Source organism: Leiobunum rupestre, chromosome 10 (genome assembly GCF_980474605.1).
Source record: "Leiobunum rupestre chromosome 10, qqLeiRupe1.1.hap1, whole genome shotgun sequence".
Lineage (NCBI taxonomy): Eukaryota > Metazoa > Arthropoda > Arachnida > Opiliones > Sclerosomatidae > Leiobunum > Leiobunum rupestre.
In genome coordinates, this window is record NC_143393.1 from 5,950,039 (window position 1) to 5,963,527 (window position 13,489).

Below are 13,489 nucleotides of genomic sequence, written 5' to 3' on the forward strand. Positions count from 1 at the left end.
ATGAAGCTAACGACCATTGATGGGAAATTAGCCGAATGAAGCTAACGACCATCGATGGGAAATTAGCCGAATGAAGCTAACGGCCATTGATGGGAAATTAGCCGAATGAAGCTAATGGCCACCGATGGGAAATTAGCCGAATGAAGCTAACGGCCACCGATGGGAAATTAGCCGAATGAAGCTAACGGCCACCGATGGGAAATTAGCCGAATGAAGCTAACGGCCACCGATGGGAAATTAGCCGAATGAAGCTAACGGCCACCGATGGGAAATTAGCCGAATGAAGCTAACGACCATTGATGGGAAATTAGCCGAATGAAGCTAACGGCCACCGATGGGAAATTAGCCGAATGAAGCTAATGACCACCGATGGGAAATTAGCCGAATAAAGCTAATAGCCACCGATGGGAAATTAGCCGAATGAAGCTAACGGCCATTGATGGGAAATTAGCCGAATGAAGCTAACGGCCATTGATGGGAAATTAGCCGAATGAAGCTAACGACCATTGATGGGAAATTAGCCGAATGAAGCTAACTACCACCGATGGGAAATTAGCCGAATGAAGCTAATGGCCATCGATGGGAAATTAGCCGAATGAAGCTAACGGCCATTGATGGGAAATTAGCCGAATGAAGCTAACGGCCATTGATGGGAAATTAGCCGAATGAAGCTAATGGCCATCGATGGGAAATTAGCCGAATGAAGCTAATGGCCATCGATGGGAAATTAGCCGAATGAAGCTAACGGCCATTGATGGGAAATTAGCCGAATGAAGCTAATGGCCACCGATGGGAAATTGGGCGAATGAAGGTGATGGCTTACTCACTTGCAGCCAAAGTAGACGGGCTGGGAAGCGTTCTGACTGGAAAGCATGTATCTGAGATTTTCGACGACCACGTAAGTGTCGTCGTCGGCCTTCATGAACCAATCGGCCTGTTGAGCGTAGTTGTGGTGAATGTACTGGAATGCCTTCTTGGTCTTGGCCCACAAATGGCTGCGCCCTTCCGACACGTTCAGCGCGACGCTGGGAAGCTCGTCGTCCTTCGTGGAGCTCATGAACAGCAGGATGTTGCAACGACGACCCCAGGTGACCTTGACGTGGCGCGCCTTCTTCTGGTGGTTGTTGGGGCTCGTCATCACCCAACACAGGACGCGGACAGTCTTCGCCATCTCTTTCGCTATCAGATCTTCGTCTGCAAACAAAAATCAAATCATTAAACAAGATGGCATTTAAGTACACGCAATCCCCCCGATGTATTAATTAATTAAATATTAAATTTAAATTTGAACAAATTTGCAATCATCTTGTACATTAACTAAAGACGAATTTTATCTAAAAAGTATTTTTCGAGTTACCTGGTTTTGGAAATAAAGTAGCGAAACGCAAGCGTGTTTATTGTAATTCATTTTTAGACAAAATGAATTTTTCAAGTTAGCTGCTTTTGGAAATAAAGTTGCGAAACGTGAACACGTCAAATTAAATTAATTTTTAGACAAACCGAATTTTTCGAGTTACATGGTTTTGGAAATAAGGCGGCAAAACGTGAACACGCCAATTTTAATTAATTTTTAGAAAAACCAAATTTTTCGAGTTACATGGTTTTGGAAATAAGGTAGCAAAACGCGAACGAGTTAGATGACGCCTGTATCAATTGTCACGAAATTCAAAGATGACAATAGTTAGTACGCGGGTTGTGGGGTCCCGCGAATTGGCCAAAAATCTGACTTAAAATTAAAATTTATTAATGCAACCGAAAATTTAGTTCATAAACGATCAGAACTACTTAAAAATATAATATTCAACCAAGTCGCTCTTAATTTAAGAAAAGTGTGTACATTTTAAGGCGAAAATCGCCAAAAATCACTAAAATGGGCAAATGCCCCACTTCCGGGGCCCCGATTTCACAAATGTTAACAATGCCGACGAGGGCATGATATTTAAAATTGATTGACGTATCATGTATCATGGTATTCCCTAGGATTGTGTGTAAAAAGTTATGTAAACATCATGTTTCTCCAGATGTAAGAGATTTACCAAATTAATATATGACCTGACAATTCCAAAGAATAGTAAAATTTTGCGGAGAGTGGTAGGTCCTTAGCCACGTTGTGATTTATATGGTCATTGGAGAAACAAAATATTATATAGAAAATCGTGTTGGAATAATAGCAAGTGTCATACTTATAACTATTACTGGTATTATGTTACTTATGATATGAGGCATTTCCTCCAAATTGTGTTTGATTAGAATGCGCATTTTGAAAAATCAACTCGAGATTTGCGGAAGAAAAACCACGCCCCACAATACAATTAACCATAATAGGCCTTTCCATAAAATATTTCTACGTGCTTTCACTGTTTTTTTCTACGTCACCCACCACCAATTTCGCTAAAACTAACTAAAAAATTGGCTGTACTTTTTGAATTGAATTGTTAATACTTAGATATTTATTAGCTAGTATTTTATGATAAACAACAATCTTTACCCGATACACTATTGTCTAGAACTGGGGCGATCAATGAAATGTTAAGCCTTAGTTCACAAGGCTATAAACATTAAACATCATCGAAACCGTGCTACATTTTTCGTTATTTTTAATATTTAAAACCTCTCCTTTTATGACTAGTTAAGTAAACTAAATACTTTTATACATTAAACATTTGATATAACAAATGTATTAATATCACCATAAGTAACATAATAACAATAAGTATGACAATAGACCCATAACAAAAGAGGGGCCGCAGACGAGGCTTAAGTGAGACCTTTGGACGGAACATCCTGTTTGTGACGTTTTGAACCACGAGGCCGCCATCGAAATATACAGGCGGAAGTAAGGAAACGGATGTTCCGTCCAAATGCCGAGCTGCCAGGTAAAAATGTTAATTTTCGACCCCCCAACTTTCAACATGGGTCTATTAACGAGATTCACAACCAAACTGATTTTCATAGTTTTTGCGAAATCAAGATGTTTCCTCAGCACAGAGCCCTCTAGTGTCTAAAATACGCGAGACTTCCGCTAAGCCGAAATATCTTTTTTCCGATAGATAGGCGGAATATTAGGCTAAAATGATAAAAATTAAAATAGTTTCTCGGCGTCACGAGCTCATGTTTTTTTTTTATCACGCGTGATTCGCACGCGGGCTTCGAAACAAAGCCAAAGCCCCTCGCGACTCCAGAACGTGCTCTCCGATATTAGGCTTAAATTTTTATCAAAACGTAGTAATCCAAAACGGCAAGTCGCGAGTCCAAGTCACAGCTTGAAGAGAGTATCAGTGCCGAAAAAAGGTTCGGTTAGAAAATTAGCATTAAAGCAATATTATGTTACTTAAGATATCACTTGAATTAATTTTAATCCACCGTGTTGATTTGGGTACATTTGTTCGAATTTCATTCGTTCGAACGGTGGAACAAATGTCCGAATGATCATTTGTCCGAATGCCGGAAAACAGGATCGTATGTCCGAAAACGTATTTCATTTGCCCGAAAAATGTATCACAACTTTTGTTGGTGATTTAGTCGTTCAATTTATGTTAACTTTACTGGCGGATTTAATTTGTTCGAATAATCGTTAGTCCGTTTTTTCGAACATTAGGAATTGGTTGTTTTTTTTTAAATATTGTTAATATAAGAAAATAGTAACATTAACGTGAACCTAACCTAACCTAACCTAAAATATCAACAACATTCAACGCAATTCCTAGATATAGCGGCAATTAAGAAAAAACAACTTGAACAAACAACGATATTTACAATGTAGTTTTTTATTTTTTATTCTTGCACTAAATAAAATCCGGACCAAAAAAAACGCTTTAGTCCCATTCGACCGAAGGCGGTTTTTGAGGTGTCCCATTCGACCGAATTCCGCCGAAACGTGCGGTTTTTATGTGTCCCATTCGACCGAAGGCGGTTTTTGAGGTGTCCCATTCGACCGAATTCCGCCGAAACGTGCGGTTTTTATGTGTCCCATTCGACCGAACGCTTTTATGTGTCCCATTCGACCGAACGCTTTTATGTGTCCCATTCGACCGAACGCTTTTATGTGTCCCATTCGACCGAACGCTGCTATATAAATTGGCTTTTGGAATGAGCATGAATTATATTTTTATCTTCACCTAGTCAAGAAAAGTAACTGAACCAAAACTGAAATAGTAAACTTAACCAACTCTAACCTAACCTAACCTAACCTAAACATGGATCTTCGATAGTACATACCTTATAAATAAAATACCAAATCACCCCACCAATTGGGCTACATTTTAAAATTCTTTCGGTCGAATGGGATTCGGTCGAATGGGATTCGGTCGAATAGGATTTCGGTCGAATGGGAATAAACGAAAAAAACAGCAATAAGAAATACTAATTTAGCGACAGAATTCGGACAAGTGATGCTACCGATTCGGACGAATGAAACAAACAAGTTGCCCAATTCGAACAATTGAAACATTTGTTATTTCGGCGGTTCGGACGAGTGAAATTCGAACATTTGTTCCACCGTTCGGACGATTGAAATTCGAACAAATGTACCTACCCCGCCGTGTTTTGTAAATACTTCCACTCGGTAGCAGACGACACACCGAGCTCAAGAGTCGAGCGAGGGTAAAAACAAGGAGTAATATATATAACGTTGATCTAAATCATCCTTGAAAAAAAAACGTTTTCTTTCCCCCCCTCTTACCGTAACAAACATTTTATAGAACGGTTACATATTCTCTTTTAACCCGAATACGTTCTTCGGTGTTTGTGAGCGTAGGGTCATTCGTTGACCCCAACGCGTACTGTTAAAGGCCAAATGACAGGTATAGTCCTAATTCGTCCCGTATTGTTCTTAAATACAGCTTTAAAAAAACCACTCGTAACAATGGTAAACGAGGAAAAACCCAAACACTAAAAACTATTTTCGGTTGTACAAACACGGACACAAAACTAAATTTTGAACACAATAAAAAAAGGTGATTCTCGCGAGTAATTTATTCGCCAAGAGCGCAACAACCGCATGTACACAATTGACTTAAAAAATAAGAATAAAGCCATTTGTTTGGAATTTTTTGCCTTGGAAATTGTTCACACAAAAAATAGATTAGAGTTTTTAAAAAATTTAAATTTACCGAAAATTATCACTTTTCTCTAGAGATACGAAATAGCCGTAATTTTAGAAATCGGTAAATAACGCGGTAATTTAAAATTAATTTATAAATGTTTATAATCTCGTTTTCTCACAAACTTTTGCGGCATGGTCTATATATTTCAAAACATAAAAAGGATAATGAAGCTGATAATTTTATTAGGAAACCAAAAGAAATACAAAAAAATACACTTATTTTTATCTTTTTAATTGAAATCACTGATTTAATCTGGTTTTAAACGTAGATTTTGACAATTTTTAGGCTTTTTATTAGTTGATGTTCTTCACAACAGGAAAAATGGAATGTATCAGTATTCATTAAATTACTCTGGTAAAATACGTGGGTAAATTACCCTGGTAATTACCATTTTCGCATTTTTTACAATAAATGGTATTTTATCGTTACCCTGGTAAATTACCAATTGGGTTAACGGTTACTTGCCTTTAATACTTTAAATTCGTTAATTTGTAGATTTTAACAAAATTTTGGAGGGAGGAAAATTAGTTACCCCTCTAATTAATTATGGGGGGGGGGCAGTGGTTGAAGTTACGAGACATTTAAAAGATAAATTTTTTCTATTTATTATTATCCATTATTTCATAAGTTACATAATATTTTTAAGTAAGACACTGGTCGATTTCCGCGGAGTGATTGCATAAACGGATGTTTCTGAAAATGCCAGGGTTGGCATAGAACCAGCTATACCGGGTATAGCCACCTGGATAAATCCGTTTATAGCCACTTGAAAAAATCCAGATTTTTGTGGCTTTTTTTAAAAAAAAATTACAATATGAATATTTTAGTAATTTAATAGTTTTTATTTAGAAATTTAGTTTATTTTTTGTTTCATATTTAGAAACCGGTTTACTTTTACCAGTTTTTCGGTAGGTTTAAAGTTCCAAAGTTCACTGCCTCGCTTCTGTCATACACAAAAACCCAGGGGGAATTTCCCGAGGAAATCAAAAGAATTCTGTTATTTTATATAGTTATTTCGCTTTATTTCTTTAGTTTCTTATTTACGACAATAACTGCAGACAATTTCTGCTTACATAATTAAAAGGTACTGTTTATATTTTAGCCGGTTATAACAAAAAAAAACCGGTTATAGTCAATTAAAACCACTGGTCTGGATTTTTTCAAAAAAGCCGGCTTTTTTCCAACCCTGGAAAATGTAGATCGAAAATGAGTTTCAAAATATCGATTAGGACAAAAATGACCTACAGAAACGAAGCTAATGTTTATAATAGTGCATTTTACGTTCCCAGACAATAATTTTTCGTTATATTGCCAAAATGAACGTTATTTTTCAGGGTTACCCCAAAATTTCAGATTCAAATTCCCTGATTATTCCTTGTTTTCGCTGACCATTTTAAGAGATTTTCCCTGACTTTTTAAGGCCAAAATGTTTATTTTATATTTTACTTTTATCAGAAGTTAATAAATTTAAATGGACTAATTTCAGTAAAAAGGTTATCGCAATGTTGAAAAAATTAGCCAAACTTTCAAGGAAATAAACGATCATCATAGAAATTGTCATATATACCTTGATTAAAATTACCTTCAAAAAGTGTCAAGAGAAAACTTAATTCCCAGACTTTTTAAGGCCAAAATTATTATTTTATTTTATATTTTACTTTTATCAGAAGTTAATAAATTTAAATGGACTTGTATTTCAGTAAAAAGGTTATCGCAATGTTGAAAAAATTAGCCAAACTTTCAAGGAAATAAACGATCATCATAGAATTTGTAATATACCTTGATTAAAACTACCTTCAAAAGGTGTCAAGAGAAAACTTAATTCCCTGACTTTTTCCAAATTCTTAAAATTCCCTGACCATTCCCTGACTTTTTACAAATTCTTAAAATTCCCTGACCATTCCCTGACCATTCCCTGACTTTTTAAAAATTCTTAAAATTCCCTGACCATTCCCTGTCTTTTTACAAATTCTTAAAATTCCCTGACCATTCCCTGACTTTTTACAAATTCTTAAAATTCCCTGACCATTCCCTGACTTTTTAGGCCCATTTTTAAATTCCCTGACTTTTACCCTGTTTTCCCTGACATGTGGCAACCCTGTTTTTATTGTTGAAAGCGTTTCAATTTTTAATAAGCCTTGGTTGATCTTGTAAATAAGGTGGCGGCTGGGATTTATCTTTACCTGACACTCGTGGGAAGCATTTTTCATAGCTTTATTAGTGTATTTTTAGATTATGAATGCCCCGATTTCCCACCCGATTGCGAGTATCCATACTGGCACTACCAAAATCTCCCATGACTCAATATTTACCCACGCAATAATTTATATGGTCATTGGCGAAAACAATGAATCGAGATAATACTTATTTCTTATTAAGTTACTTATGGCCGTATAAAAATTCGTATCGATCAAATTGGCGAACGTATTAAAGGGAATATAACCTCAGGTATTTGGTGTGGAACACCAACGTTTGCAGCTTTGGCCGCTCTAGCCTTTGACTACAAAAATGTTTGGCGCCACTGTACAGGGAAATTTGAAAAATTGAAGGGGTCTTCCATAAAGATTGCTTTAAATCAATCAAATTGATCGGAATATAGCATATAGCATATAGGTAAGCCTATAGTTTGTACCTCGAGTTTAAAAGCATGGACAGAATACAGCAGTATGTTTTTACTTTGTTACAAATATTGTGACACGGCGTCTAAATGATGATAAATTACCTCAGAAGAACTTCCTAAAAAAGTCGCCATTTCTGAACCTTAAACTTTTAATCCGACAATTTGAGTAACAAGCTAAAAATTGGCACAGAGGTAGCTTTTTGGTCTAACAAAAACAATTTTCTCATCCCGCAAACACTTGCCATTTTGGAAAATGGCGCCTATTTACACTCTTAATGTAAATTGGTATCTGGACAACGCCAGGAGATATAAATTTAATTAAAATGGTTAGTTTACTTAAAAAAGAGTATCTTACAGTTAAACTTTGGTCGCCATTTTGGAAAATGGCGAACATTTACACTCTTTGATTATGAAGGATTTAAGTCATGGTGAAATTAGTATTTAGTAAAATTGTCTAAAAGAGACACGATACTTCATGACTGATTAAAAAGGTTTATTTGTAATATTTACAATCACGGCGAGCTTTCGAGCCGTGGCTCCTTTTCAAGCCGAAGTCTTAATCTTATTGTAAAATTGGAATCTGGACAACGGAAGGAAATAAAAACTTAATTCAAAATCTTGAGTATCTCAAAGATCAGCTTTGGTCGCCATTTTGGAAAATGGCGTCCATTTTCACTCTTATTGTAAAATTGGTATCTGGACAACGGAAAGAGATAGAAACTTAATTCAAAACAGTATCTCAGAGATCAGCTTTGGTCGCCATTTTGGAAAATGGCCGTCCATGAAACTATTGTTTTAGCTCTACAACGGACTGCGACCGAATTTTAATTCCAACGGTTATTACTTTTGAAAGAGTATATCTGACAGACCAAATTTTATCATTCCATTTGGGTGCCATTTTTCAATATGGCACAAATTTACAGTATTTAATTAGGATTTTATACTTTTAGTCCAACAATTTGAGTAACAATTGGAAAATCAGCAACCTTCGTTAGGCTCTTAAGGAGTTTTACCACCAGATGTCACTTAGGGCCACGCAATCAGTTTTCCGGGCCCTACGAAAAGTCCTATTGTTTTTCTTAAAATAGCTTTAACAGGGTTGCCACAAAATTTTCATATTCAAATTCCCTGATCATTTTAAGAGATTTTACTTAATTTTTTAAGGTCAAAAAATTTTATTATACGCTTTACTTTTATCAGAAGTTAACAAATTTAAATTTACTTATATTTCAATAAATAGGTTATTGGAATGTTGAAAAAATTAGCCAAACTCTCAAGGAAATAAATGATAATCATAGAAATTGTCATAGATCTGGAGTAAATTTACCCTCAAAAAGTTTCAAAAGAAAATTGAATTCCCTGACTTTTTACAAATAAAAATGGGAAAACAAAATCACGTGACTCCCATTTCACAGCCAACTTCGATTCCGTAACTTGCGCTCATAGTTGGCCGTGCAACGGTAAAGAAAAAATATTTCTTCCAGATGCTGCAGACAGCTAATTAACTTACACCTTTCTTTTACAAAATGTTTAAATAATAACAATAATTAGATAATAGCCCTTTTTATAAAATAATATATACGCATACATGTATAATAAGTGTTAATTTTTGGAGCGCGCGCTTCCTAATATTTCCCTTTAGCGGGTCTCGTGCGTAGTGCTCGGATTTCGATTAATTTTTATCCATGAATAAAATAAGCTCGGCGATATTTAAATAATATTTATTTAAATAACCAATAGTTGAATAAAAATTGTAAAATGTTTAAATAATCGAAAGTGAATAAGCCTATTATTTAAATAAAACAAACAATTATTTAAATAAATTCCACTTTTATTCAAATAAATGCTTGGTTGCGTAAAAAACATAATTAAATAAGTTAAAATGATATTCTTTTTACCAACGTTTTTTAAATAAATCGGAAAATTTGTGGATAATGAATAAACAATTCCGAACACTACTCGCGCGTTTTCGCGCGAGCTCAACAAAAACAAAAATATGCGCGCTCTCTAACTTTAACTGCACGATGAATCTAACGTAATCACGTGACCTCTCGTATTTTATATAAAGAGCTACTTAGATGAATCGATCAAAATTGAAACCGCTATTAGCAAAATAAAATGAATAATAGTTCGTATTTCTTAGGATAGATGGTACTGCAATTTTGCAAAAAGTCACGTGACTAAAACTATTTTCCCACTGAAAATGTTTTAGTGCAAAGTCCGTACGTTGGCCAAATCAGATAACGAAGCTGTTGTTGTCTCAGCTAACGTTGATTTCGAGTGAATATATAAAAAAAATTAGAATAATACAGATTATTTCGCCGTAACAATCGGTTACCGTTAAAATAATTGAACATTTTTGCTTTCAATGAGAGATCATTTCGGTTATCGAGTTAAACAAATGAATTAGTCCTCATTTGAATTATGAATACGAGAACATCTGTCCAAAATACACTATTCAGAAACCCAAAAAAAATCAGGTAAACAATAATTACGTCGAAACACAAAGCTTGCGAATTTTGACTTATCGAGAAAGGAAATTGAAACATAATCCCTTCAAAAAAACTATTGATAAAATACGCGAAAAAGTAGATTAGTCCATGATTAAAAGGGATACTATAGCTAAATGCTAAACAAATTTGAAGAAATTAAAAACTTACTAATAACTCGTACCATAGGTGGTTTCTTCTAACTTAAAAAACTATTGTTTTCTTCAGAATTTAATTTAAAATTCGCGTTTATTAGATACGTAAACAAAAATATAATTGGCTATAAAAACTATTTTGTACATTTTCATATGAAAATTAAGTTAAATGTTAAGGTGGGGTGGCGGAATGGTTAGCACTTTCGCCTCGCAGCAAGAGGAGCCGGGTTCGATCCCAACTTGTGGCACTGGGTGAAAACTCGGAACAACTCCTTCCGCGTTGAGTTTGCAAGTTCTCTCCCCACTTCGGTTTCCCTTCCATAAAAACTTGTTGAGGTTAACGGTAATAGTTAGTGTAGGGAGCTGTTGGCTCGCGTGGCTTGCAGGGCTTGCCGCCACCCTCCTACGCATTGTAACCCGGCCACCTGATTTAAAAAGGCTTTAAAAGTCGCTTGATGACTTAGGCCTAGGGTGGTGCCTTGGGTATAGGGTGTATTCTCGTGACATCATCATCGCTGTAGTGGAAGGTTAGTGTCATCCCCCTTTCCCCCATAACTATCTACCTTAGAGCAATGGCTGCCATCTTCTCGTGAATACCACCTATTATCCGAGCTGATTATTATTATTAAAATAGGCTATTTAAATCAATGATTTCTTTAAAGCAACGTTACATGGACAGTAAATTAAGAGGACAGGTTTTCGATCGAGGGGGTAGCCACTCGCGTAATCAGGTGTACACTATAATCGTAATCCTAGAAAAAATTATAAAATAATCCGTGTAATCACAAAAATAATCCATTATCCGAAAAATGTTTAGTCATCCCTTGATTTTTGGCAAAATTCATAAAAAATCCACGTAATCGCTTTAAATTTGGAAATAATCCTTGAACATTTTGCTATAATCCTTGGATTTTTTGGTAATCTCTCGTTTTAAAAAATAACCTTAAATTTAAACAAAATGAAAAAATCTGTATTTGGTTAAAAAATTACATTTTTTAAAGAATCATAAGCTTTTTAGTATACTCTTAAGATTTCGAACTAAATTGACGCCAACATAATCAAGGAACCAAGAAAATATTCGTGAGGAAAAGCGAAATTCAACGAGAAGACTGCGTTAAAGGGAATATAACCTCAGGTTTTAGGTGTGGAACACCAAACTTCGACCATTTCGCACTCCCTCCTATGACTTTAGATATTTTTGGCGCTGTTTAGTGACTTCCCGCCAAAATTGCTTTCATAAAAAACATAAAAAACGACTTGAGGTTATATTCCCTTTAATATTGGAGATTGGGCAATTTTCAAAAAAGCTCCAGAAAAACCTAGCGGAAATCGTCGAGGTTGAGGTCGTAGTCGAGGTCAAAGTAAAGGTTCCCTTATTGGTTTGATACTTGGATTTTCATATCGGACTGGAAAAGGTAAAAACCGTGAATTTTCTAAGTCATCGGTCCAAACCGAACCCGCTAAAAAGGTATATCTCCACCAGATGGTTTGTTTTTGAAAAATTCTACTTTAAAAGCGTTATCAAAATTTAAATAAAACTACAGTCTTTTAACAGGCCTTCTACGCGAAAATAATTCAGGGCGATTGTTGAATAAATGTTTTTATTTCCATTAAGCGTTTTATTTAATTTGCTAACCAATTTCTATAGAACAGGCTGCGCCCAAGCCATTAGCTAGCTAGTGAACATGATCGGATTCGACCAATAGCAAGACGATAAAATTGGTACCAAAATCACAAAGGTCGTAAAAGGGAAAATTGCAAGACAGCGCTAATAACTCCAAAACAAGTCGTGCTACATTATCGAAATTTGCTAGACAATCGCATCATGGTAGGATATTTTAATATTTGGAAAATTGTACGACCTTGAACCATGTCTTCAAGGTCATACTAAAATTATCTCGAGAACCATTAGGTTTAGATCAAAAATTCCAATTGTTGTTTTGGAGTTATTAGCGCTGTCTTGCAATTTTCCCTTTTACGACCTTTGTGATTTTGGTAAAATTTTTCTCGACTTACTATTGGTCGAATCCGATCATGTTCACGTTATGTAGGCATAAAACGTGACGGGGAACACTTTTCTAATTGAAACCAACTTTCTAACACTTAAGGTTCTCGAGATAGTTTTTGGATGACCTTGAAGACATGGTTCAAGGTCATCGAGGTTATCATTCTTCTTTGCCCCCTGCATGTGCTACGTAACATAAAAAAAGTTAAATTCCTAGAGAAAACGGTTTATGAGATATTGGCCCTGGATCGTTTTTTATTGGACACCCTGTATATCAAAAACAACGGGCCGTTATCGTCGATGTCATAAAAATTCCATCATATAGTGTATAAAGTAAAAATCTCTTCATCTTTGTGGCTTAATACAGTTAAAGCAATGAATTACTCCATCATTATTCCTTCTGCACTTCATATTGACATTCGGTAAAATAAAAACATACCAACTGGTACTATAAATACTTTTGAATTCGATCAAATAGTATTCGATCATTTGAAGGTTCGAGCTTATGAAACAAATGACAAATGGGATTCGATCAAATGGAATTTCGATCAATTGCAAGGTATAATGATCGACTGTCGATCACATATTTTTCGATCAAATGGACCAACACCGTATTTTTAATACATCTTTCATAAATTTATTGGCCGGATTTTTTTGGGGTCATTTTAAAATTACCTTACTTTTTTGGACCATTTTAAATTTCCCTGACTGTTCCCTGACCATTTGGAATCATTTTCAAATTCCCGATTTTTCCAGGTTATACAGGTATTCCAGGTCGTGTACGAATCCTGCAGGTGCTTAAAAATGTAAATTTGGAAATTAAATTTTCTTTCTTCCTGCCTTTGGCTGTACTAATTTCCACCGTAGAAAAGTTCGTTAATTACGGTTAAATATTATTCTATCAGCACGCGTGTTAACAAATCATTACGAGTTACGGTGTTGAAACGTATACATACTGGTTTAAACGCTAAATAATTTTGCGTTTAAACAATGCTCACAGCCGTACAAAAGGCGATATTTATTATTGTTTAAAACCCTTTTTTTAAGGTCGTGTACCCTGGTTTACAAAATTGTTTAAAATTCTATTGAAACAGATTTCAAAGAATTTTTCTCGC

General features: G+C 35.3%; 1 protein-coding gene across 1 annotated transcript in view; it reads right to left on the minus strand.

Annotated features, from left to right (window-relative positions):
• The window catches only part of LOC149923425 (glycoprotein-N-acetylgalactosamine 3-beta-galactosyltransferase 1-like), a 57,326-nt gene that overhangs the window by 10,631 nt on the left and 33,206 nt on the right, over positions 1-13,489 (minus strand). Inside the window, exon 3 of the mRNA XM_090160921.1 lies at positions 828-1,194. Coding sequence (XP_090017047.1) covers positions 828-1,194 — 367 coding nt within the window. The remainder of the gene's footprint in view (positions 1-827; positions 1,195-13,489) is intronic.